A 26,110-nucleotide genomic window follows, 5' to 3' on the forward strand; every position below is an offset into this window, starting at 1 on the left:
TTTAAAAAAATCTTAAATTGTATACATGAATAAACCAATATATGTAAAACAAAACACTTCTGAGGGAATTTGAGTGACATGTAAATGAGAGTATTTTTAAAGGAACTAACATATCAAATTTAAGTAGGGCTGGAAAATGACACTTAATAAAATAGTTAAAATGTTGACAAGAAGTGCTAACAGACGTTCTCTCTCTCTCTCTCTCACACACACACACACACACACACACACACATTCTCCTGGCTCTGTAATTGCTTTGGTAAGTAACCTAATGACTCTAAACTTATTTTCTCACATATACAATATGTAAAGTCAATGGAACAATAATCAGGGGAAAAAATATCCCTAAAATTCTATCCTCCTTTACAAATATATGACTATAGAGTGATTACAAATAAGTAATGGTGCCTGGGTGGCTCAGTCGGTTGGGCGTCCGACTCTTGATTTCAACTCAGGTCATGATCTCAGGGTCATTAAGATCCTGGGCTGGGCGTGGAGCCTGCTTAAGATTCTCTCTCAGGGCACCTGGGTGGCTCAGTCAGTTGGGCATCAGACTCTTGATTTGGGCTCAGGTCCTGATCTCGGGGTCATAAGATCAGGCCTGTTTTGGGCTCCACCCTGGGCATGAAGCCTGCTTGGAATTCTCTCTCCCTCTCCCTCTGCCCCGACCTCCTACCTCATGCTTGCTCTCTCTCCCTAAAACAAAACAAAACAAAAACAAGTAAGTACATTTAGCTAAATTCACCATCCTTATACTCTTAGTTTCCCACCTCAATCCATATCCACCTGCTAACCCTACCTTTGTAACTTGGTTTATACTACTAAATAATAATAATAAATGTTAACATATTATTTAACAGACAAAAAAAGTATAAGGTTCAGCCAATTAAATATTCATCAACCCAAATTATCACGTAACTAAAATATGTATTAATTGAATTTCACCTTATTTCAAGAGAAAACAAAATCTATGATTTATGGTATCTTTTGTTAACAACTGAGGTACTGGTATCATTAAAAAATTATCAGGGGGCGCCTGGGTGGCTCAGTTGGTTAAGCGACTGCCTTCAGCTCAGGTCATGATCCTGGAGTCCCGGGATCAAGTCCCGCATCGGGCTCCCTGCTCGGCAGGGAGTCTGCTTCTCCCTCTGACCCTCCCCTCTCTTATGTGCTCTCTCTCTCTCTCTCTCTCATTCTTTCTCTCAAATAAATAAATAAAATCTTTGAAAAAAAAAATTATCAGTTTTTCTTAAGTACATAAAAATAGGTAACAAAGAAAACACTTTAGAGAACAGCTTTAGTACTTTTAAGATAATTTTATTTCCAAAAAGTAAACTGAGGGAGGAGCCCCTGGCAAGTTCAATTGGTAGAGCATGTGACTTGATCTCAGGGTCTTGAGTTCAAGCCCCATGTTAGGCATGGAGTCTACCTAACATAAAAATTTTTAAAAAATTAAAAAAGTAAACTGAGGGAAAATTCAATGTGGACAAAAATAAAAGCCAAAAAAAAGAAAGAAAAGAAATTCCTGAATGCATAAGCTTTGTTCCCTGTCTCTATAAACAGCGTTATCTATGAAGCACCTTAAAATTGTACACTGAGGGGCGCCTGGGTGGCTCAGCTGGTTAAGCGTCTACCTCTGGCTCAGGTCATGATCCCAGGGTCCTGGGACTGAGTCCCGCATCGGGCTCCCTGCTCAATGGAGAGCCTGCTTCTCCCTCTCCCTCTGCTGCTCTCCCTGCTTGTGCTCTCTCACTCTGTCAAATAAATAAAATCTTAAAAAAAAAAAAAGGAACTGTACACTGAATAATGTGTGCTGAATAAATTTCCCTTCCACTGATCCTGAGTATGACCTTGTGATAGCACTGACAAACAGAATGTGATGGAAGTGATATTATATGACTTCCAAAGCCAGATCACAAAAGGCAATATGGCTACAGCCTGGCTCCCACTCTCTCTATGGATGCTCACCTTTGGAATACAGCCATTGTGCTGTGAAGAAGCCCAGGGCACATAAACAGATCATATAGGTGTTTAAGCCTCAGCTAAGGTCTCAGATAATAGTCATATGAGTGAATAAACCTTCAAATGATTCTAGCCTCCAGCCCTTGAGTCTTCTAGCTGAGATATTTAATGGAAACATGTTTTTAGTGATTGACAATGAACTCAAGGACATGAGAGAAAAAAACACACTCCATAGGCTGGCTACAGTAAAATAAATGGTTGTGCCAAAACCACAGTGAAAACAGAACTTCAAACTGAAGCAATGCTAATAGGCTTATCTCAATCCTGTGTCTATAACAGAGAAAGAAAAAAAGGAACTAATGAGGTTATATCAACTCCTTTATTACATCACTTTCTCCCAGGAAAATATTATAGAAAAGGTTTTGATGAGATGAATACCAGATGGAAAAAAAGCAGACTTTGGCAACAATAAACATTTCATTTCTGGTACAGAAATCTTTCAGGGAAGGGAATGATTCCAAAAGCTAAGATGTTACAAATCACTGCATGGTAATCTCCAGAGGAAACTGAGCAGTTCTCCTTCCCAGTGAAGAGAGAGATGCTGGTGAAACTAGGAGCTGCCCACAGTGGGTACTTCTGATACTTAATGGTACTTAGTGGACACAGAGAATACCAGAGATGCGAACTCCCCTCTTAATGTGAAGGCTAGATTACATAATGCTATACAGATTGTAAATGGCATAACCAGAGAGCCATACACAGATTAAAATATGCAGCATCTACACAAAAGTACAAAGCAACTCGGACATTCTGAATGACTTGGGTCTAAAACCGAGAGGAATAAATACACTACTTATCCAACAGTCAATTTCTCATACTGTTCCTCTTAAGTTTGTTGATGACCTGAAGTAATGGTAGAGAAAGTTTCTAGTATCATATAATATTTATCATTCTAGTAGTAATGCACTCAATTGTATTAGAACTGATATTTAAATATATATAATAAATAAAAACCCATAAATATATTAAATGTCTCTCTAAAAGAGCAATTCATACACTGTTTACTATATTGAAAAATACAACATTCCATTATTAACTAAAGTGCCCAACAGAAAGTATCTTGCTAGATGGGAAACACAGCAAATCCATCCGAAATATTTTAAAAAAATACAAAACTGTAAGTTAAAATGAAAAGTAAATAATAACTAGTATTAAGAATTATTAAACCCCCCAAAAGAATTTTAATGAGTCAAAAACAGGAAAAGGGGCTTATTTTCTTGTATCAATTCCTAAAACATGAGTTTCCATTAACTAAAAATTTTTTATGAAGAATTCTCTTCACTGAGTATTATCCCTTGTTAACAACCTACATTACCTACCTATTAACAGATGACAGAATACAAAAAAAAAAAAATTAAAGCTTAACATTTTGGAAAAGCACATTAGTTGGGTATGTCAGATAATACCCTTAAAGGTACTACTCTGCAGTCCCTTTTCCAATGTGAAATGGCCTGGAGTTTCAGTAAAAAAAAATAAATTAGCAATCGTGTTATATGGTAATACAGAAAATTTTAAGCTTAAGAAACTGGTAAAAGAAAGAAGATTAATATTTTATTTTCCCCAACTTTACTGACATATAATTGACATATGACATTGTGTAAGTTTAAGGTGTACAACAAGGGTGTGTTCCTTGTCTTGGAATATTCACAGTTATGTTACTGACGAGCCCAAAGTAGAAAAAAAATCCAAATATACACCAATAGTAAACTGGACAAGTAAATGGAGACAAAAAAATGATTAAGTAAATTGTGGTGTATTCATACACTAGAGTACTATACAGCAATGAAAATGAACGAACAACTGTTAGCATACCACAGGGTGAAACTCCCAATAATGTTAAGCAAATAAAGATAGATACAAATAGGATGAACAAATATTTGTTGAATAAATATTTCAGACAAGACTCAGATAAGATCAGGACTGTCCTTTATCTTTGTTTAGCAAGTTTTATTCACAGACAATACAAGAAAGATTACAAACAAGATGTATAAATTATTTAGGAGAACAAATTCCTTTCGAGCACCTCAAGCACATTTATAAAAACCACCCACATATATTGATCTGCTCCACTAATCATAATGCACTGTTCATCTGTCAACTTCTTAAAAGACCCAATTTATTTTTATTTATTTATCTATTTTAATTTAAGTCTCTCTCTCTTTTTTTAAGATTTTATTTATTTATTTGACAGAGAAAGAGATAGCAAGAGCAGGAACACAAGCAGGGGGAGTGGGAGAGGGAGAAGCAGGCCTCCCGTCGATCAGGGAGCCCGACGAGGGGCTCAATCCCAGGACCCTAGGATCATGACTTGAGCCAAAGGCAGACACCTAACAACTGAGCTACCCAAACACCCCCTGAAAGACCCAGTTTATTTTTTTATTTATTTATTTTTAAGATTTTATTTATTTATTTGAGAGAGAGAGAGAGAGAGCATGAGAGGGGGGAGGGTCAGAGGGAGAAGCAGACTCCCCGCTGAGCAGGTAGTCCGATGTGGGACTCGATCCCGGGACTCCAGGATCATGACCTGAGCCGAAGGCAGTTGCTTAACCAACTGAGCCACCCAGGCGCCCTGAAAGACCCAGTTTAAATGAGAACTTATACTAGAAGCTTAAAAACCCATACTAAAAAGACTTTCTTCATTGAATAAGGCTTTTCAAACTGTACTACAATTAGTTATAGTTTTAAAATATAATCTAAACTCAGAAATTATTAAAAGAAAAAAAGACATAAAATACTTACATTAACTTTGAAAGCTTGTACAGTGTTATCCAGAAGAAGGATGTTGCAAACCACCTCCGTATGCTGTCTGTCTCGGGCCAACTCTGATGCTCGTACATTGTAGGTTCTGCCAGCAGGCAATCGGAAACGCGAGGTCATTACTGTCCACACTCGGTCTAAGTTGAAAAAAAATTCACTAAATAAAAAAACAGTTGAAGATACTTAGCAGTTTAAAACACCAAGGTTATTATATAATCTTCAACTAACACAAGTAAAAAGCAGTTATAACTTTTGAAACACCAATAAAAATTGTAGCTATAAAAAAAAGATACTGTATATAATTTATCATTTAAACTAAAATTCAAACTGCCTGGAAGAGCTTTATTTTGAACTGTTCCACTGAGAAGAAAATACACAAATTGTTCAGGAACTCATAATCCAATTCAAAATATATAAATTTGGAAATAGCCAAAAAAGGGGTAGGAGAATATGCTACCTTAGAAAGTTGGACATTACTCACTGATGCAAATATTTAAAAACACTGTAGAACAGCAACAGGAGGGAAGACTATTTACCTCTAAAGGACCCTTACTTTTACTAAACTTAAGATATGGGGGAAACATGGAAGCTTGTTCAATTTTTTTAAATACAATAATACTCTTTAACCATCCTCAAATTTAAACTAATTCTAATAGGATTATTCTTATTATTCTCAAGAAAACAAAAACAAAATAGAAAACATAAGGCTACAGATCTTTGCTTCTCAATTTTTAACCTAAGAGGGAAAAAATGACATTGCCTATAAAATCTGAACAGATAATACACTGATATCAGCAATACTTGAAGTTAAAAGGCAATGAATAGGGGGGATAGGGAGGGGGGTAAAGGCAATGAAGATGTAGCTTTGAAGTTCTGAAAATTATATGAAACACAGAATTACATACCAAAAAAATTAGAATTCATATGGGAGAATAAAGGTAAAGATATTTTCAGACACTCAAGGATTCAAAGTTTAAAATCCACAAAACTTCCCTCTTAAAGACACTTAAAGAGAGGAAATAAAATATATTAGAAACACAAGTATACAGAATTTTTAAATAAGTAGTAAGAAATTTGAATAATGAGTAAGCAAAAAATAATAAAAAGAAACACCAGTTCAAATCAGTGGTATTCAATAACTGCAGGTGACATCACAGACTGTTCGTCAAAAGGATTAAAGCTAAAAGTAAAAGTCAGTGCTACACAAGTATGAGAATTGTATAAGGAAAACAGCTTTAGCAGTTGACAAAGAGGGGCTAGCCAAGTAAGATTCACCAATTAAAAGACAGGGATCGGTGGTTTCTGGTTCCACATGTTAAGAGTTTGCAAGTCTCCACTCCACTTTAACAAGTAAAAAGTAGAACAGACTGGAAAATCACCAAGGCTGCTTGGATTCATGAGAGGGAGAAGACACAGGGCAAACCGCTGCCCCCAAGACTGAAGAGACAGGCAAATACATAGGGTCTCAAAGGAGAGATTCACAAACAGAAACCATCAGGGGAGCCAGTACACGATTAGGAAAATCTGAACTGTAACTGGCGAACTGCAGGAGGCTCAATGTGGACAATGCTGAAAGTTAAAAACTCCAGGGGGCCCAGTCCTAGTAGGACTCCCACAATATTCTGAGGTTGAATTCAGGAATCCAACTAGATTCCCACAGTAAATATGGAGAAAAGTAGCCTTAAGCTTTCTGCCGGGGATGGACATACATAATACACACACACACACACACACACACACACACACACACACACAAAGACAATTACTAAATACACCAGAGCACCCTGTTCTTAATAACACCTGTCCTTAGGAGAAATCAGTTAACCAGAACCTAAGTGACCTGGGGCAAAGAAAATACTCAACTCCAGCTGACTCTAGCCTTCCAGTGGGAGAATGGAAATAACCAACTCCAGACCACTTTAGCCATCCTGTCCCATCTAAAAGGGGGAAAAAAAACCTGAGAAACCCTGTGACATTCATAGTCCAGAGGCATCGGTTCACTAAAATATTGAGGCTTAACCAGAGGATTACAGAATGCTTTTCCTCCCTACACTACTAAAGGGCTATTTACATCAGTTCCTCTTAACACAACATCATGCCTGCCTATCAAGAAAAATTTATAGCAGTGCCTGGCCTACTGTCAGTAGAGCATGAGACTCTTGATCTCGGTGTTGTAAGTTCGAGCCCCACATTGGGTGTAAAGGTTACTTAAAAATAAAATCTTAAAAAAAAAATTAGAAGGCATACTAAAAAAGGCAAAAAAGCACAATTTGAAAGGAAAAAGCAAGCATCAGAACCAGACAGGAAAGGGATGTTGGAATTATCACACACAGAATTTAAAACAACTATGATCAATATGCTAAAGCTCTAATGGATATTGTAGACAGCATGCAGGAACAGATGGGCAATGTGAGCACAGAAATGGAAATCTTGAGAAAGAACCAAAAAGAAATGTTATAGGTAAAGAACACTGTAAGACATATGAAGAATGCTTTCTGATAGACATGTATTGGGCACAACAGAGGAAAGAATCTCTGAGCTAGAGGATATATCAAAAGAATCATCAAAAAGCAAAAAGCAAAAGGAACAAAGACTGAAAAAAACAAAAAACAAAAAAACCAGAACACCTAAACTCTGTGGGACAAAAAAAGGTGTAACACAGATATATGAAAAGAATAGAGGGGAAGAAAAGAAAACATATTTGAAACAATCAATAATGACTGAGAGTTTCCCCAAATTAATGTCAGACATCAAACCACAGATCCAAAAAGCTCCAAGAACACCAAGAAGGAAAAATGTCAAAAAAAACCACCTATACCTAAACATATCACTTTAAAACTACAAATCAAAGATTTAAAAATCCTGAAAGAAGTCAGAGGAAAAAAACAGCTTACTTATTGAGGAGCAAATATAAAAATAGATCTGACTACTTAAGCATGCAAACAAGAAGAAACTAAAGTGAGATATTTAAAATGTTGTGGGGAAAAAACCCCTCAAGACCTAGAATTCTATATCCTACAAATCGTCTTTCAAAAGAGAAAGAAATAAACAGTTTCTCAGACAAAAAAAGAGGGGAAGGATTTGTTGCCAGTGGACCAGCCTTGTAAGATTATTTTAGAAGTTCTTTAGAGGTAAGTAAAATAATAGACGTCAAAACTCAAATCTACATAAAGAAAAGTATCAAAAAAGGAATAGACATGATGTGATGAGCACTGGGTGTTATATGTAACTAATGAACCATTGAACACTACACACCTTAAACTAATGATGTACTACATGTTGACTAACTGAACTTAATAAAAAAAAATGTTAAAAAGAAGGAATAGGTGAACGTTATTTTAAAACTTTTATTTTTCTTATCCTTAACTAATCAAACAGGTAACAGTACGATACCCTCTACTTCAGTGTGGGAAAGACTTAAGAAATTTGATGAGATTTTTCCTTCCACAATTAGGTGAAGGGTGAGGATTTTGCAGATGTGATTAAAGTCCCAAGTCAACTGAGTAAATCAAAATAAAGAGTACCCTTGGTGGGCCTGACTTAGGTGGAAGCCCTTAAAAAATTGGGAACTTCCTGAAGTAAAAGAAATTCTACTGCTGGCTTTAAAGACATGGTCTGCCACGTTGTGAAATGACCTGTGAAAGGGGCCTCTAGGAGCTGACAGCCAGCAAAAAACTGAAGACCTCAGCCCGACATTTGATTGTATTCATCAACAATCACATGAGCTTGGAAAAGAACCCAGGCTCCCAAAGTTCAGTCAACATCTAGACTGCAACTATGTGAAATGCAACCAAGCTGCGTCCATCCTCCTGACCCACAGAAAGTGGAGGAAAATAAATGTGTTGTTTTAAACTGCCAAATTTGAGGTTATTCATTACACATCAACAGAAAACTAATACACGTTTCACAATGGTACTACTCAATCAAAAAATATTCACCAGAGATAGAAAATATGAAACAATGAGGCACCTGGGTTAAGTGTCTGACTCTTGATCTCAGCTCAGGTCTTGATCTCAGGGTCATGAGTTCAAGCCCTGCACTGTGGAGCTTACTTAAAAAAAAAAAAAAAAAAAAAAAAAGCAAAAAATAGAAAGAACCTTCAAATAGAACTACTACAAAGACTATAAACTTACTGATTAAAAGCATCAAAAATATAAATGGATTTTCTCTAATACAAAGACTTACTGTAAAGCCAAAAAGAAAAAAGAAAACATGAAGCAACACACACACAATCATCTCTTTGTGCATGTTCCACTCTTGCTTCTAATGGATATATGTATTTCTCTTCTCCCCAACCCTGCCTTCCCTTCACCTGGGGTGAGTGGTCCAGACAAAGAAAGTGGGCAAAGACCTAAGAAATTCATAAGTAACAGCAGAATCAGCAAATTAGTTTTAACAGTAGGGGGAGCTACCAAAAAAAGAACACTGGTTGATGTTACAAAGATATCCCAATGTCAAAGAGTGGTACAGGAATGACAAGATACCAAAGATATTCTACCAAAATCAGTCTTCCCCATTTACTGGCACATTTACTTTTGACACTTGCACTTGAACCTAGATTAATGGTTTTAACTGAAATTTTTTTCTTTTTTTTTGTTTCAATGAAATTTCTGTGTAACTCACCCAGATACTTTCATATGAGATTCTTCCATAGTCTTGAAAATTATCTACCTTAACGATACATACCACTTGACAAATGGCACAATTATGCCAGTGACAACCTAACTGCCCATAAGTGATAAGAAATAAGATAACAATAAGCCAAATAAGTCTAGTCAGAATTTCCATTACATCTTGAAAACACACTCCTGAAAGGTTATGAGCATCTTAATATATGACATCTGGCTGGCAGATAAGTGTCTGCTTTTCTCAGAAGAGACACCTTTTCCTAGAGCACTTCAAACTTCTTCTATTCACTTACAAGAGCAAAATGTTCTTTTAGAGATGCTAAGAGAACATAACTGTTTGAAGTCCCAGCTGAGCAAAATATCAAATATTTCTAGGGGGCTCTTCTGATCATCCTCCATGCTACATAGAAACTTCCAAAAAGTCATTGAAGGAGACTATATGGCCAAAGAAAGAATATCCATTTTTAAAAACTCTTTAATTACTTTTCTCCTTGATGACTACTCAACATAGTCTAGTTTATGTTATCTCACACAACTCTCTAATTGCTTTCTAAGGACAGCTTTATTTATTTATCATCCTTTTTTTAAAGTTTATTTATTTATGTATGTAATCTCTACAGCCAACATGGGACTCGAACTCACAATTCCAAGATCAAGAGTCACATGCTCTTCTTACTGAGCCAGCCAGCTGCCCTTTATGCTTTAAATATTATAATTTTATTGTGAATATTATTTACAAAGTGAAGTGCAAACAGCACTTTTCAATATTTTGAAAATTAATTATTAACATTAAGCAAATACTCTATTGGGTATTACTTCCATGTCTGGCAAAAACAAACAAACAGAACACTCAGTACCCTTTCCACAGATATGTAGTTATTTAGAAAACTGAGTCACATGTTTTTAGGGACTACCCAAATCTACTCTTGGACAGCATACTTAGATAAACATATCCTGAAAGTAACCCATCTACTGGTTCCATGTTTAAACAGGTTTAGTAGATTATAAGTAAGGTTAAAAGCCACTGTTCTTTACAGACCAGAGAAACCTAAACGTGGCTACCCTAGGTAGGAAATATTCAAACAAAAAGCACTCATAATAAGACAGTAGATAATTACAATTAACATATGCAAATGTTCTTGGAATAAATGTACCTACCCTCTATCCTCACAATCTCATATTCCTTATATTTATGTTCATGAATAAAATTTTTTTCAGATTTATATGTTTTAATTTTTTATTTTTAAAGACTTTTTATCTATTTTAGAGAGAGCGAGCGAGCACACAAATGGAGGGAGGGACAGGAGAGAGAGGGAGAGAATCTCAAGCAGACTCCCCACACAGCACACAGCCCACCTTGGGGCTCAATCTCACAACCTTGAGAACACGATCTGAGCAGAAATCAAGTCAGAAGCTTAACCAACTGAGCCACCTAGGCGCCTTTTTAAACTGCACAACAAAGCTTTATATACAACCTCAAGTAGCTATTAATACCAAAATGTTCTTCTCAACCTCAAGTCACTAACAATAATGGGCAGAAAGTATTTAAGATAACGTTAACTAGGGCGCCTGGGTGGCTCAGTCGTTAAGCGTCTGCCTTCGGCTCAGGTCATGATCCCGGGGTCCTGGGATCGAGTCCCGCATCAGGCTCCCTGCTCCTTGGGAGCCTGCTTCTCCCTCTGCCTCTCTCTCTCTCTCTCTCTGTCATGAATAAATAAATAAAATCTTTAAAAAAAAAAAAGATAACGTTAACTAACTTTAAAAAGATAAATCTGCATTGCTAAGACCAACTACAGAAATGTACTACCTATTCTAAATATTCAACACTCTTAAATGTGGATTGTCACAAGATGTTGGCCTCCCATAACTTACAATAAAACCTTACTAGTTTACACACTACTAATTAAGAGCTTTAAATAACTTTATTTGATTATTTGATGTTATGCTCTAACCTTTGAGAAAAAATTCAATAATAGTAATCTTTAAATTTTTAAAAATATTTCTTGAAGAGAACAGACATTTCTTCAAAGAAGACATATAAATGGCCAACAGACACATGAAAAGATGCTCATCATCATTTTATCATAAAGGAAATGCAAATCAAAACTACAATGAGATATCACCACACATCTGTCAGAGTGGTTAAGATCAACAACACAAGAAACAACAGGTATTGGTGAGAATGTGGAGAAAAAGGAACACTCATACACTGTTAGTGGCAATGCAAACTGTTGTAGCCACTGTGGAAAACAGTATGGAGGTTCCTCAAAAAGTTAAAAATACAACTGGCCTACAATCCAGCAATCACACTACTGGGTATTTACCCAAAGAATAGAAAAACACTAATTCAAAGGGATATATGCACCCCTATGCTTATAGGAGCATTACTTACACTAGCCAAATTATGGAAGTAGCTCAGGTGTCCACAGATTGACAAATGGATGAAGAAGAGGTAACACACATACACACACACACACACATACACATACACACACACATACACACACACTGGAATATTATTCAGCCATAAAAAAATGAAATCTTGCCATTTGCAACAACATAGATGAAGCTAGAGAGTATAATCCTAAGCAAAATAAATCAGAGAAAAGACAAATACTATATGATTTCACTCATATGTGGAATTTAAGAAACAAAACAAATGAGCAAAGGGAAAAAAAGAGAAAGACAAACCAAGAAACAGACTCTTAATTACAGAGAACAAAGTGATGATTATCAAAGGGGAGTTAGGTGAGATGGGGGAAATAGGTGATGGGAATTAAGGAGTGCACTTCCTGTGATGAGCACTGGGTGATGTATGGAATTGTTAAATCACTATTTTGTACACCTAAAACTAATATACACTGTATGTTAACTAACTGGAATTAAAATAAAAACTTAATAAAAAATATTTCTTGAAGGAAAAAAAAACCTTAAAAGAATAGACTGAGTTTTATAGTCATGTACCCGAAAAATATCCTTCCCATTAAAAAACGTTAGGAATAATTTTTTTAAAATAAACTATTTTATTTTTTTAAAGTAATTTCTCTGCCCAATGTGGGGCTCAAACGCCCAACCTGAGATCAAGAGTTGCATGTTCTACCAACTGTGTGTGCCACCCAAGCACCCCCGAAATAATTTCTAAGCAGATTACCAGTAGATTCAGTCATATGTTCATTCAATCATTCAGGAAATATTTGTTAAATTGTGCCAGGCACTGATGTAGGCCCTTGGCATACATCAATGGGGGGGAAATCACAAATCCTTACTCTTATAGAACTCATTCTAGCATAAAATATTTTATTTGTGTAGCCCTCCTGCAAGCATCCTTCATAAGAAGCCATAAATGCCAAGTAGGCAGAGACTGGCTCTAACATAATTAACATTCTATTTCCCTCCATAACCTTCAATCCCATGTCTTACAGAATGCTGGGCAGTGAATAAGTATTCCTTAAAGTGACCAAATGAAAAGTGTAAGAAATTAATTATATATTCTGGGCTATTCTGATTTTGTACATCTTAGAATCTTAGGTCTGAAATACTTAACTTAGAATCTCAACACTGTTCCCACTATTCAGTTTCCTTAGTATTGAGTTACTTTCTTGGGTGACTTAAAGACTTCAGACCTAAAGCACAAATGAACTGTCTAATGAACTCTTGAGACTTCTCCATAAAATGGTATCTTCAGGTACAAGATTTAGTTACTAATATACTAAATATATTCACACTTCTTTCCACATTTACTTTCATTTCATAAAGCAATAATTCTGTTTGATTTTTGGAGAATTTTATTACTTGAAAATTCTAACTTTGTGGAAAAAAAAATACGCTACCTTCCATGATGTTTTAGAAACAAAAGTTCAAACAAAATTCTCCATTATAGCTTTCCTTTTTCATCTGAGAAGTGTTTCAGTAAAATTGATATACATGTATACATAACTGCTTTCAGGGGAAACGAGGCCATCTCTTAAAAAAAAAAAAAAAAAGATTATGGGGGGCGCCTGGGTGGCTCAGTCGTTAAGCATCTGCCTTCGGCTCAGGTCATGGTCCCAGGGTCCTGGGATCGAGCCCCACTCGGGATCCCTGCTCAGCGTGAAGTCTGCTTCTCTCTCTCCCACTCCCCAGCTTGTGTTCCCTCTCTCGCTGTCTCTGTCAGAAATAAATAAATAAAATAAATAAAAATCTTTAAAAAATAATAATAAAATAAAAAAAGATTATGATCTACAAAAATGTTGTCTTTTATACCAAATGCACTAATACAAATTTAAACATTCTGAAAGACCTAAAATTATGATAAATCTTTTTATGTCTACACACATTAAAAATCTGTACATATTAAGTCAAAAAGACCTGAATATATATGGTGATATTCAAGCTATAAAAACTATGGACACATATAGTTAAGAGACAGAAAAAGCACTTGGGCATATTCACATAATGATTAGTAAATTAAAACTGTGGGATAAAATTGTTTTCTATTTAGAATTCTATTAATTTTTTTTAAAGATTTTATTTATTTGACAGAGACACAGTGAGAGAGGGAAAACAATGTTTTCTGTTTAGCAAAAGTAAACACGTTCTTTCTGACTTTTAACTTCAAAGGACAAAATGGCAGTTTATTTTTCCATCATCATAAATATAGATCAAAGAGTTTAGGCTGTCACAGAAAGAGACAAATGACATGGCTCAGCAGTAGCTAGAAAGTAACAAGAGCCTGGGTGGCTCAGTTGGATAAGCGACCGCCTTCGGCTCAGGTCATGATCCTGGAGTCCTGGGATCGAGTCCCGCATCGGGCTCCCTACAGGGAGTCTGCTTCTCCCTCTGACCCTTCTCCCTCTCATGCTCTCTCTCATTCTCTCTCTCTCAAATAAATAAATAAAATCTTTAAAAAAAATTAAAAAAAAAGAAAGTAACAAGAAAGATGAAATGGGTGGTAGAGAATCAAAGGAAGGGACAAACAAATCTTCCTTGACCTGATAAAGGACATCTGTGGAAAACACAGTTAACATCATACTTAACACTGAAAAATGGAATGCTTTGTGGCTAAAATCAGGAACAAAACAAGGATATCTGGGGTGCCTGGGTGGCTCAGTCAGTTAAGCGGTGGCCTTCAGCTCAGGTCGCGATCTCAGGGTCCTGGGATCGAGCCCCTCATGGGCTACCTACTTGGCATGCAGTCTGCTTCTCTCTCTCCCTCTGCCCCTCCCCGGTCTCTCCCTTCCCCCAACTCTCTCAAATAAATAAATATTTTTTAAAATTTAAAAACAAAAACAAGGATATCTATCAGCTCTCATCACTGCTATTCAGAATTGTACTGGAGGTGTGAGCCAGAGCAACTAGGCAAAAAAAAAGAAATACAAGTCACAGATTAGAAGGGAAGAAGGAAAACTATCAATATTTGCAGATGACTGAACCTTCTACATAGAGAATCTGAAGAAATCTACAAAAAAAGCTGCTAAAACTAATAAGTGAGTTTATAGCAAAGCAAAATGTAACATCAATATATAAAAATTAATTGTATTTCCACAAACTAGCAACAACCAAAAATTATAATTTAAAAACAATATTATTTATAATAGCACTGAAACTGAAAACTTCAAAACACTGCTGAAAGAAATTAAAGAAGAAAATAGTGAAGAGATATGCTGTGTTCACAGGTTAGATGATCTGTAGATTCAAGGCAATCTCAATAAAAATCACAGCAAGCTTGCTTGTAGAAACTGACAAACCAACTCTACAATTTATATGAAAATGAGAGACTTGAATAGAAAATGAAAAGATTTGAATTTAAAATAGTTGAGAGGCACCTGGGTGTCTCAGTCGGTTAAGTGTCTGATTCTTGGTTTTGGCTCAGGTCACGATCTCAGGGTCATGAGATCAAGCCCAGCATCAGTTTCCACACTCAGTGAGGAGACTGCTTGAGATTCTCTCTCTCACTCTACTTCTGCCCCTTCCCCCTAAAAGCACATACGCACACTCCCCAAAATAAATAAATCTTTTTAAAAAAAAGGTGAAAACAACTTTGAAAAGAAACACAAAATGGGAAACTAAATCTACTGATTTTAAGACTCATTATAACCTCCAGAAACCAAGACACTGTACTGGGATCAAGATAAAAAGAGGAATGAAACAAAATAGAGTACAGAATAAGACCCACACATATATGGACAACTAAATTTTGACAAAGATATACAGGCACACATCACTTTATTGTGCTTGGCAGTTACCGAGTTTTTACAAATTGAAGGTTTGTGGCAATCCTGCATCCAGCAAATTTATGGTACCACTCTTCTAACAGCATTTGCTCACTTCATGTCTCTCTGTCACATTTGGTTAATTCTTTCAATATTTCACATTTTTCTTTATTATTATATTTGTTGTAATGATTTGTAAGAAGTAATTACAACTCATTGAAAGCTCAGTAATTACAACTCCCAGCATTTTTTAGCAATGAAGTATTTTTTTTAAAGATTTTATTTATTTGACAGAGAGAGACACAGTGAGAGAGGGAACACAAGCAGGGGGAATGGGAGAGGGAGAAGCAGGCTTCCCGCTGAGCAGGGAGCCTGATGCGGGGCTCAAACCCAGGACCCTGGGACCATGACCTGAGCCAAAGGCAGACACTTAACAATTGAGCCACCCAGGCGCACCTAATTATGTGGTTTTTAAAAATATTTTATTTATGAGAGAGAGAGAGAATTCAAGCAGAGGGAGGGGCGGAGAGAGAATGAGGGAGAAGCAGACTTCCTGCTGAGCAGGGAGCCCAACGTGGGGCTTGATCCCAGGAGTCTGGGATCACGACCTCGGCCGAAGGCAGATACTTAGCCACCCAGGCACCCCAAGATTTTTTTTTTTTTTTTTTAGAAATAATGTTACTGTACACTTAATAGACCACAGCATAGTGCAAACATAATTTTAATATGCACTAGGAAACCAAAAAATTCATTTGATTTGCTTTATTGCAATATTTGCTTTACTGTGGTGGTCTGGAATGGAACCCACAATATCTCTGAGGTATGCCTGCAAAAATTCCTTAGACAAAGGCTAGTCATTTCAAAAGATGGCTGAAAATATGCAAAAAAAAATGCACATCAATCCATACCTTGTACTGTAGGCAAAAATTAACTCAAAATGGATCAAAGATCTCTACAGAACCAAACACAAAAATTCTTAAGAAAGCATAGGAGAAATCCTTGGTGGCCTTAGGATGGGCAAATACTTTTTTTTTTTAAGATTTTATTTATTTATTTGACAGAGAGAGACAGCGAGAGAGGGAACACAAGCAGGGGGAGTGGGAGAAGGAGAAGCAGGCTTCCCACCGAGCAGGGAGCCCAACCAATGTGGGGCTCGAGCCCAGGATCCTGGGATCATGACCTGAGCCGAAGGCAGCCGCAACAACTGAGCCACCCAGACGCCCCTGGGCAAATATTTCTTAGAAAAACCACCATAAGCATGACTTTTAAAAGAATAAATTGATATTTTCTAATTCATCAAAATTAAAACATCTGCTTTTCAAAAGATACTGTTAAGAGAATGAAAAGACTAACTGGAGAGTGGGAGCATATATCAGATAAAGAAGTTGTATCCAGAATATATAAAGAACTCTCAGAACTCAGTATTAAGAAAACAAAACAACCTAATTTAAAGACAAAAGATTTAAAGAGATACTTTATCAAAGAAGATACGCATATTGCAAATAACCACACAAAAAGATGCTCAACATTAGACGTTAGGCCTGTGCAAATTAAAACCATAACACAATTTCACTACATACTCATCAGGACAGAGACAAAACAACAGAACACCAGCTGCTGCCAAAGACAAGAGAAAAATGGATCTCTCATTCATTATATAGTGTTACAACAACATTGGAAAATAGTTTGGCACTTTCTTATAAATTTAAACCTACTCCACCTCTATGAGTATCCAGGCAAATGCAAATGTCCATACAAAGACTTCTATTTGTTATAGCTAACCACTGGAAACAAAATAAATGTCTATTAATAGGTAAATGGATTTATTCACATGTGGTACATGTTTATTCACCTGTGGTATATTAATAAAGTGGAATACTAGTACATAATAAAATAGAAGTACTGATGTACACAACAATATGGACACGTTTCAAAATAATTATGCTCAAAGAACCTAGGTCAAAAAAAGAGTATATATTACATGATTCCATCCATATAAAATTCTAAAAACCACAAAGTAATCTGGTGGCAGACAGCAGAGCAGCAGTTGCCTAGGGTCCAGTGGTACAGTGGAAGGGATTACACTAGGGCACAAGGAAACTTGGGAGTAACGGGTATGTTCATTATACTGAGTGTGGTGATGGTTTTATGGATGTATAAATATGTCTAAACTTATCAAATACTATACTTTAAATATATATATAGTTTACTATACACTATTTTACTTCAATAAAACTGCTAAAAACATACAGTCAAACCACTGAAGAGGCAAAATATGTAAAGAATTTTGACATTCTGATTCATAATCTCCTGGTTATATAACAAAATTTAATTTAACAATGCATATCTGGACCAATTTTCTTCATCATGTTAACGTGGCTGATTTCTTCTAATAGTGGCAAATGCTGATAATACAAATTACAATTTTTAATATTCAGTTTGAACCTTAGATGTCACAACAATTCAGATAGAGAGATTGTTCTATACACTACAACCTTAAGACCTGTTATTAAGAAAATAAAGATGACGGAGCACCTGGGTGGCTCAGTTGGTTAAGTGTCTGCCTTTGGCTCAGGTCATAATCCCAGAGTCCTGGGATCAAGCCCTGCATTGGGCTCCCTGCTCAGCAGAGAGCCTGCTTCTCCCTCTCCCTCTGCCACTCCCCCCACTTACGCTCTCTCTCTCTCAAATAAATAAATCTTTAAAGAAGAAAAGAAAGATATCACTAGATGTTTATTCTCTTTAACCTATTTCTGCCTCATTTCCTTTATCTACAAAAATGTCAAAGTAATAGCACTCACCTCAAACGGTTATTTTAGGGACCATGATAAAACACAGGTGGTACACTCTAAGCTGAAATACAAAATGACTAGCCTTCAAGTGGTTAATTTACTCCCAAAGAATAATTTATATAATTATATTAAATGGTTCTACAAAGGACAGTCCAAATATAAAGGAAACAACTTTTTGTTTTCAATTCAGAAATTCTGTGAAATAAAAAGGCACAGCTTAAAACTAGATCTCAATTTTCATAAACATAAATCAAACCTTCTATGAATGTCATAATTTATGCTTGCAGGAACAAAATGTCACTGAAAATAAATTTCTATGATCAAAGCAACAAAGGGAAAACGGGAGGGAAAATTAACTTGGAAACTAGTCCATGGTTCTTAAAGTATCAGTTTCTAGAAAAGATGGAACATGTTTCATAAAGACATAAATCCTAGAGTCTACAGGCCAACAAAACCACCAAATACACACAAACTCATGCACTAAGAGTTTCTTATCAGGCTTTTGGAGTCTCTCTTAATATAAAAAGGATGATTTAAACTTTGGAGAAAGAAAGATTTAAATGACCATCAAAACCTAGCTGGAGTCCTAACAGAGGATAAGGCTAAACTAACCCACCAATGCACCATACTATGTCTATCACATTAAGTTATAAGAAGGTATCCCTCAAATATGTATGCATTAAACTAGGATTTTTTTTTTTATAAAAATGCCAAATAGAATTGTCGTCTAGGACTAGGTCAGTGATGCTTCTCAATCAAAGCTGTCTTTGTAGACAGCTTGGTGAAGAGCCAGTTTTTTTCAATTTCCAATCCATCATGGATTGTGGCAGATTGTATTTTCCAAAAAACGACAGCAACAGTACTTCTAGAACTTTACCACTTCGTCAAGAGGTGGAGTCGATGTCCCCTACCCCACTAGCCTGGAAACACCTCTGTGGCGGCCTCAATGAATAACAGTACAGCAGAAAAGACATACTGAGACCAGGTCATAACAGGAGACAGAGTTTTCACCTGACTTTGTCTAAGGACATGTACCCTGTAAACCTAGCCACCAATATCTGAGGAAGCCGAGTCCACAGGTGGAAAGGAAGCCAGGCCCCCAACTCTCAGACCTGGCAGAGCTCCTATCTGACAACCCCGACTTGCCAGCTAAGCAAGTGCACCAACTTCAGTCAAGCCACCGCAGCTGCCTCTGCAGAGAGCAGAGACAAGTCTTCCCTGCCAAGCCCTGACCAAATTAGATTTGTGAGTGAAATAAATAACTATTGTTTTAAAATACTAAGTTTTGAGATGGCATGTTTCTCAGCGGTAGGTACCACTAGAACACAGACCAACATAGTCCTTTTGTAAATACTATAAAAGTGACTGGTAGAATTTTTAAAGATACACAAAATATAAGCTCCAATGTTTTATTAGATGTAACAGAAATCAAATTCTCTGTCAATTATTATGACACTTATTCTCAGTTACAAGGCCATGGACCAATCCAGTCACTTAAGTAGCACTGCTCTAAATTATGTTAAGGGAAAAGACGCATAATTTAACTAGAGTGATGGTAAAATAGGTAAGAAATATGGCAAGGAAAGAAAGTGCTCAAGTATTTAAAAGCTTTGCAATCCATTATACTACATTAATTTCCCTAAGAATAACTTAGTGTCCTAATTAAATACCAGGGAGGTAGATGGATTAGTCTATCAAAATGGGAGTTTTTATACTTCAGAATACTACATCTAGCCCTCCCTTACTTTGATATGAGACTCACATGAAAGCTTCTGAGCTCTCATTTTCCCTCTCCCTTCCTCCCTGTCTTGCACACACACACACATGCACACATAACAAATATGACAAAATTGTAAAAACTTTTTCCCCAGCTTTACTGAAATATAACATTCTGTAAGTTTAAGGCGTATACCATGATGACTTTATACATGTATATATTGTGAAATGATTACCACAAGGTTAGTTAATACATGCATCACTTCACATAATTATATTTTGTGTGATATGAACATTTAAGATCTACTCTCTTAGCAACTTTGAAGTATATAATACAGTACTATTAACTATAATCATCATACTGAATATTAGAACGCCCAAACTTATTCATCCTATAACTGGAAGTTTACACTCTCTGACCAACCTCTCCCCATTTCCCCCACCCACCCCCTGGCAACCACAACTCTACTTTCTGTTTCTATGATTTTGGCTTTTTCAAGGTTCTGCACAAAAGTAAAATCAAAAATTATGTTTTTCTTGTCTCACTTATTTCTCTTAGTATAATGCCCTCAAGGTCCATCCATTTTTTTTTTTTAAGATTCCATTTATTTATTTAAGAGCGAGAGAGCACACGCATGCAAGAGAGCACAAGCAGGGGAAGGGGCAGAGGAGGAGAAGCAGACTCCCTGCTGAGGGGAAGGGGCAGAGTTAGAGGGAGAAGCCGACTCCCTGCTGAGGAGGGAGCCCACTGTGGGGCTCTATCCCAGGACCCTGGCATCATGACCTGAGCCAAAGGCAGACGCTTAACCAACTGAGCCACCCAGGTGCCCCAAAGTCCACCCATGCTATCACAAACAGCAAGATTACTTTCTTTCTGATGGCTGAATAATATTCCATTGTGTTACACACACACACACACACACACACACACACACACACACACACACACACACACACACACACACACACACACACACACCCCTTCTTTATCCAGTCATCCATCCATGGACACTTAGGTTGTTTCCATGTCTTGGATATTGGGAATAATGCTGCAATGAACATGGCAGTACAGGTTATCTCTTTGAAATAGTAATTACATTTCCTTCAGATAGGTAACCAGAAGTGGGACTGGGGGCTCATATAGTAGCTCTATTTTTAATTTTTTGAAAAACCTCTATTCTGTACACTCCCAATAGTGCACTAGGGTTCCCTTTCCTCCACATTCCTGCCAATACTTATCTCCTCTCTTTTTGGAAACAGCCATTCTAACATATGTGAGGTGATACCTCATTGTGGTTCTGATTTCTATTTCCCTGATGGTTGGTGATGTTGAGCATTTTTTCATATACCTGCTCATTTGTATGTTTCCTTGAGGACAATGTCTATTCAGGTCTTCTGTCCATTTTTAAATTGGAAAGTTCTTTGCTATTGAGTTCCTTATAGATTTTGAATATGAAGCCCTTATCTGATCGTTTGTAAGTATTTTCTCCCATGCTGTAGGTTAACTCTTCATTCTGTTGTTTCTTTTACTGTGTAGAAGCTTCTTAGTTTGATGTAGTCCCTCTTGTTTATTTTTGCTTTCACTGCTTGAACTTTTGGTGTCAAAAACCAAAGAACTGTCGCCATGACAAACATCAAAGGTTTTTCCCTATGTTTTCTTCTAGAGGTTATGGCTTCAATCCTTACAATTAAGTCTTTAATCCACTTAAAGTTAATTTTTGTGGGTGGTATAAAACAGGGTTCAAGTTCATTCTTTTGCATGTGAATATCCAGCTTTCCCAACACTATTTATTGAAAACATTATCTCTTCCCCACCAAGTATTCTTGACTCACTTGTCAAATATTAGTTAACTGTATATGCATAGGTTTATTTCTGGACTCTCAATTATATTCTATTGGCCTATGTGTTTGTTTCTATGCCAGAACCACACTGTTTTGATCACTATAGCTTTGCAGTATAGTCTGAAATCAGGAAGCGTAATGTCTCCAACTTTCTTCTTTCTCAAGACTGTTTTGGCTATTTGGGGTCTTTTGTGATTCCATAGAAATTTTAAGATTATTTTTGCTATTTCTGTGAAAAACAACATTGCAATTTTGAAAGGGATTACACTAAACCCATAGATGGCTTTGGCAGTATGAACATTTTAACAACATTAATTCTTCTGATCCATGAATACAAAATATTTTTCCATTTATTTGTGTCCTCTTCAATTTCTTTCATCAATGTTTTCAAGTTTTCAGTGGACAAATCCTTTACCTCCTTGATTAAATTATTCCTAAATATTTTATTTATTCCTAAGTTTTTGATGCTATTATAAATAGGAATGTTTATTTCTTCTTCAAGTATTTTATTGTAAGTGTAGAGAAATGCAACTAATTGTTGCACGTTGATTTTATATCCTGAACTACAAGTAGACTGAAAATCAATAGAATTTTATTGCTTTGTTTTGTTTAGCATAGACTATTCTTTCTAACCTCTCCCAACAGCTTCCCAAGTTTATAAATCAATATTCAAATGGAATCCTACTGCAAAAAATGAATGAATGGAAATGAGTGCAAATGAATAGGCAAGCAGCAAAAATCAAGCACCCATTTAGCCAATTATTAAGCTATCAAAACATAAATACGTAAATATTTCTGTTACTCTGCTGCACTCATATGGAAGGCTTCACAGCCTAAGGCAAAGGTCTCATTCTTTTCTATCAACAACTGCTGTTATACTACTAAACCTGATAAACCACAGTTTCACTATAAACTTTAACATTCTAATTCTGTTACTTTCTAGCTCTGATCTACCTTGGAACAGTCACTACATCTTTCTGAGCCCCAATTTCTTCATCTGTAAAAAGATACAAACCTTGTGTGATCTACAATCTCCACTGTCCTATATAGCAGCCACGCTACATAGAACAACTAAACACTTGAAATGTGGCTCATCTAACAATTTTTTTAATTAAGTTAAATTTAAATGGCCACATTTAGCTAGCGGCTGACCTACTGGGCAGTGCAGGACTAAATGATCTTTAAGTTCCCCTCTAGTTCTAAAATTCAGTAATTTTTTAAAATTGCCTTTCTCCTTAAAATGGAAATAATTAACTGTAAGTCAAGTAGATAACACAACCACACAAGGGGGCGGAAAACATCCTAGTAACTACTGAACACAATATTCTTTTTTTTTTTTAAGACTTTATTTATTTATTTGACAGAGAGACACAGCGAGAGAGGGAACACAAGCAGGGGGAGTGGGAGAGAGAGAAGCAGGCTTCCCGCTGAGCAGGGAGCCCGATGTGGGGCTCGATCCCAGGACCTTGGGATCATGACCTGAGCCGAAGGCAGACACTTAATGACTGAGCCACCCAGGAGCCCTGAACACAATATTCTTGATTAGGGTTGACAAAATTGTTTTTCTTTCTTTTTAAACAATTTATTTATTTGGGATGTCTGGGTTGCTCAGTTAAGCGTCTGCCTTGGGCTCAGGACATCATCCCAAAGTCCTGGGATTGAGCCCCACGTTGGGTTCCTTGCTCAGTGGGGAGCCTGCTTCTCCCTCTGCCTGCTGCTCCCCCTGCTTGTGCGCTCTCTCTCTCTCTGGGACAGGAAACATTTTCAGTGTTACAGGTGAAACAATCTCAGTCACAACTATTCAACTCTACCCTTGTAACATGAAAAGAGCCATAAACTATGTAAACAAATGACTGTGGCTGTGTTCCAATAAAACTATGGATACTGGGGCGCCTGGGTGTCTCAGATGGTTAAGCGTCTGCCTTTGGCTCAGGTTATGATCCCAGGGTCCCGGGATCAAGCCCTGCGTCAGGGTCCCTGCTCAGTGGGGAGTCTACTTCCTCTCCTTCTGCCTCTCCTCCCTCTTGTGCTCTCTCTAAGTGAATAAATAAAATCTTTTAAAAAGAAAAACTATGGGGGCGCCTGGGTGGCTAAGTCAGTTAAGCATCTGCCTTTGGTTCGGATCATGATCCCAGGGTCCTGAGATTGAGCCCCAAGTCAGGCTCTCTGCTCAGCGAGGAATCTGCTTCTCTCTCTCCCTCTCCCCCTGGCTTGTGCTCTTTCTTTCTCTTGATCTCTCTCAAATAAATAAATAAAATCTAAAAAAAAACAAACAAAAACCTATAGATACTGAAGTTCAAATTTCATACAATTTTCAAAACTCAATAATGTTATGAAATATTATTCTTTTAACTTTTTCCCAACTATTTAAAATGTAAAAGTCAGCCTTGGTTCATGGACTATACAAAAACAGGTGGCAGGTTAGATTTGACCAGTAGACCACAGTTTGCTCACTCTGGCTCATGATGATATACCTACAACAGCATGTAACCTGAGGACAAATCAAGAGAAATGTAAAAAATAACCTTGATTTTTACTTAGTAAGTTTGCTGCCCGCAAGTGGTCTTGTAGTAGCATTCTGAACCTATTTTGTGTGTATTCTATTACTGAACAAATGAAAAAATACATTAATGTTATTGGGAGCCAAAGGTCCCACTCTAGGAGACAGGAGGTCAGATATGGCATGGGAGAAGGTCCTGGTACTGGGACTAGAATTAGAGATATTGATAGGATTTCATTTTAAATATATACATATTTGCTATCTCCATCAACTATTAGAACCTAGAAGCAAAAATACTTCAGTAACAATTAACATATGTAATGCCCTATATACTTTCCACACTAAAAGGAAATTTTCAGGACTCCTTGGGAAAAATATATATAATATATATATAAAATTGAATGGGCCAGATTCTCTTTGGACAGAACTATGAAAACTATGAACTATAAAACTGATACCCCATGGAAGGAAAAAAAAAACAAAAATAGCAACAGTTTTGCTCTAAAATTTAGCTCACTACATTTAATACACCGAACAATATTTACATAATTATAATGCAATAATTTATACAAAAAGCTTATTTAAGAAACTGTATACAACCACAAAGACGTATCCCAGATAATCACATACAAATCAATTACTTGAAACATCAATGCATAGCAATGGGCCTGCACACTGATTTACTGATGGACAGGGAACATTTTCCAAATGTCCTCTATTCAACTGTTACTGACCCACTAAAAATGCTGAATTACAATGTCAAAATAAATTTGAAATTCATTCGAAACTATAAACATTGAATATAATTGAACCATTTCTTGTAAATTTATCTGAGGCTTTTTCTTTTTTTTTTGCTATTTAATCTTTTATGTCTCATTATTTCCTATTTATATATTACAGCGTTTAAAGTACCATGTGACTCCGTGTGTGTGTGTGTGTGTGTGTGTGTGTGTGTGTGTGTGTGTATGTGTGAGACAGACAGACAGACACCTGGACCCATGTAGGCCCACAAAGTACCTAATCCTGTGCCTTCAATACACCTGTTTATTCATGTAAACATGTCAACAGCTCCTAATTGCCAGATACAGTACTAGATGCTAGACACAGAAATATGTATTCACCTAGATCTCTTCCCTCATTGAGCTCAGTCTAGTTGGGGAAAGAGACTTTAAACAGTCCAGTAAAATAATATACTAAAATAGATATAAACAAATGGTTTTAGTGAGTCAAAAAACTACTCTCTTTCTCCTGTCTGTAGCCCATGACCTAAGCACTAGAAACAACACGGCAGCCGCTAGTTCTTTCCCACTCTCTCCCTCCCCACTTTCTAAATGTCTGTTCTTTAGTCCCCTGCATATGACACACCAACAATAAAGTTAACCTCTTTTTTTAATTTTAAAGTTAACCTTTCATAATGAAAATATTCTTTTTTTTTTCTTGTCCAAAAAGGGCCAGCCATGTAGTGTTTTCTTCAACAAAAATTATTAATTAGGGGTTTAGTGTAGAGCATTTTTTGGACCAAAAAAAAAAAAACAAAAAAGAACGCTAGCCTCTAGAATTTTCACCCTTGTTTACAAAGCAAGTGTTTCATATAAGTAGAGTTTTCTCTGTACCTAAACACAAACAATAGAGCTTACAGCACCTAAATGTTTAATGAAATGT

At 36.5% G+C, this 26,110-nt stretch overlaps 1 protein-coding gene across 6 annotated transcripts in view; it reads right to left on the reverse strand.

The window, feature by feature from the left end:
• The window catches only part of PTPN4 (protein tyrosine phosphatase non-receptor type 4), a 186,706-nt gene extending 173,343 nt beyond the window's left edge, over positions 1–13,363 (reverse strand). For all 6 annotated transcript variants that reach the window (XM_027589022.2, XM_027589021.2, XM_027589020.2 and 3 more), the window contains exons 1-2: positions 13,238–13,363; positions 4,762–4,916 (exon numbers count right to left, since the gene is read on the reverse strand). In XM_027589022.2, coding sequence (XP_027444823.1) covers positions 4,762–4,916; positions 13,238–13,244 — 162 coding nt within the window. In that variant the 5' untranslated portion in view covers positions 13,245–13,363. The remainder of the gene's footprint in view (positions 1–4,761; positions 4,917–13,237) is intronic.
• Positions 13,364–26,110: the final 12,747 nt, after the last annotated feature.

This window comes from Zalophus californianus, chromosome 3 (genome assembly GCF_009762305.2).
Source record: "Zalophus californianus isolate mZalCal1 chromosome 3, mZalCal1.pri.v2, whole genome shotgun sequence".
Lineage (NCBI taxonomy): Eukaryota > Metazoa > Chordata > Mammalia > Carnivora > Otariidae > Zalophus > Zalophus californianus.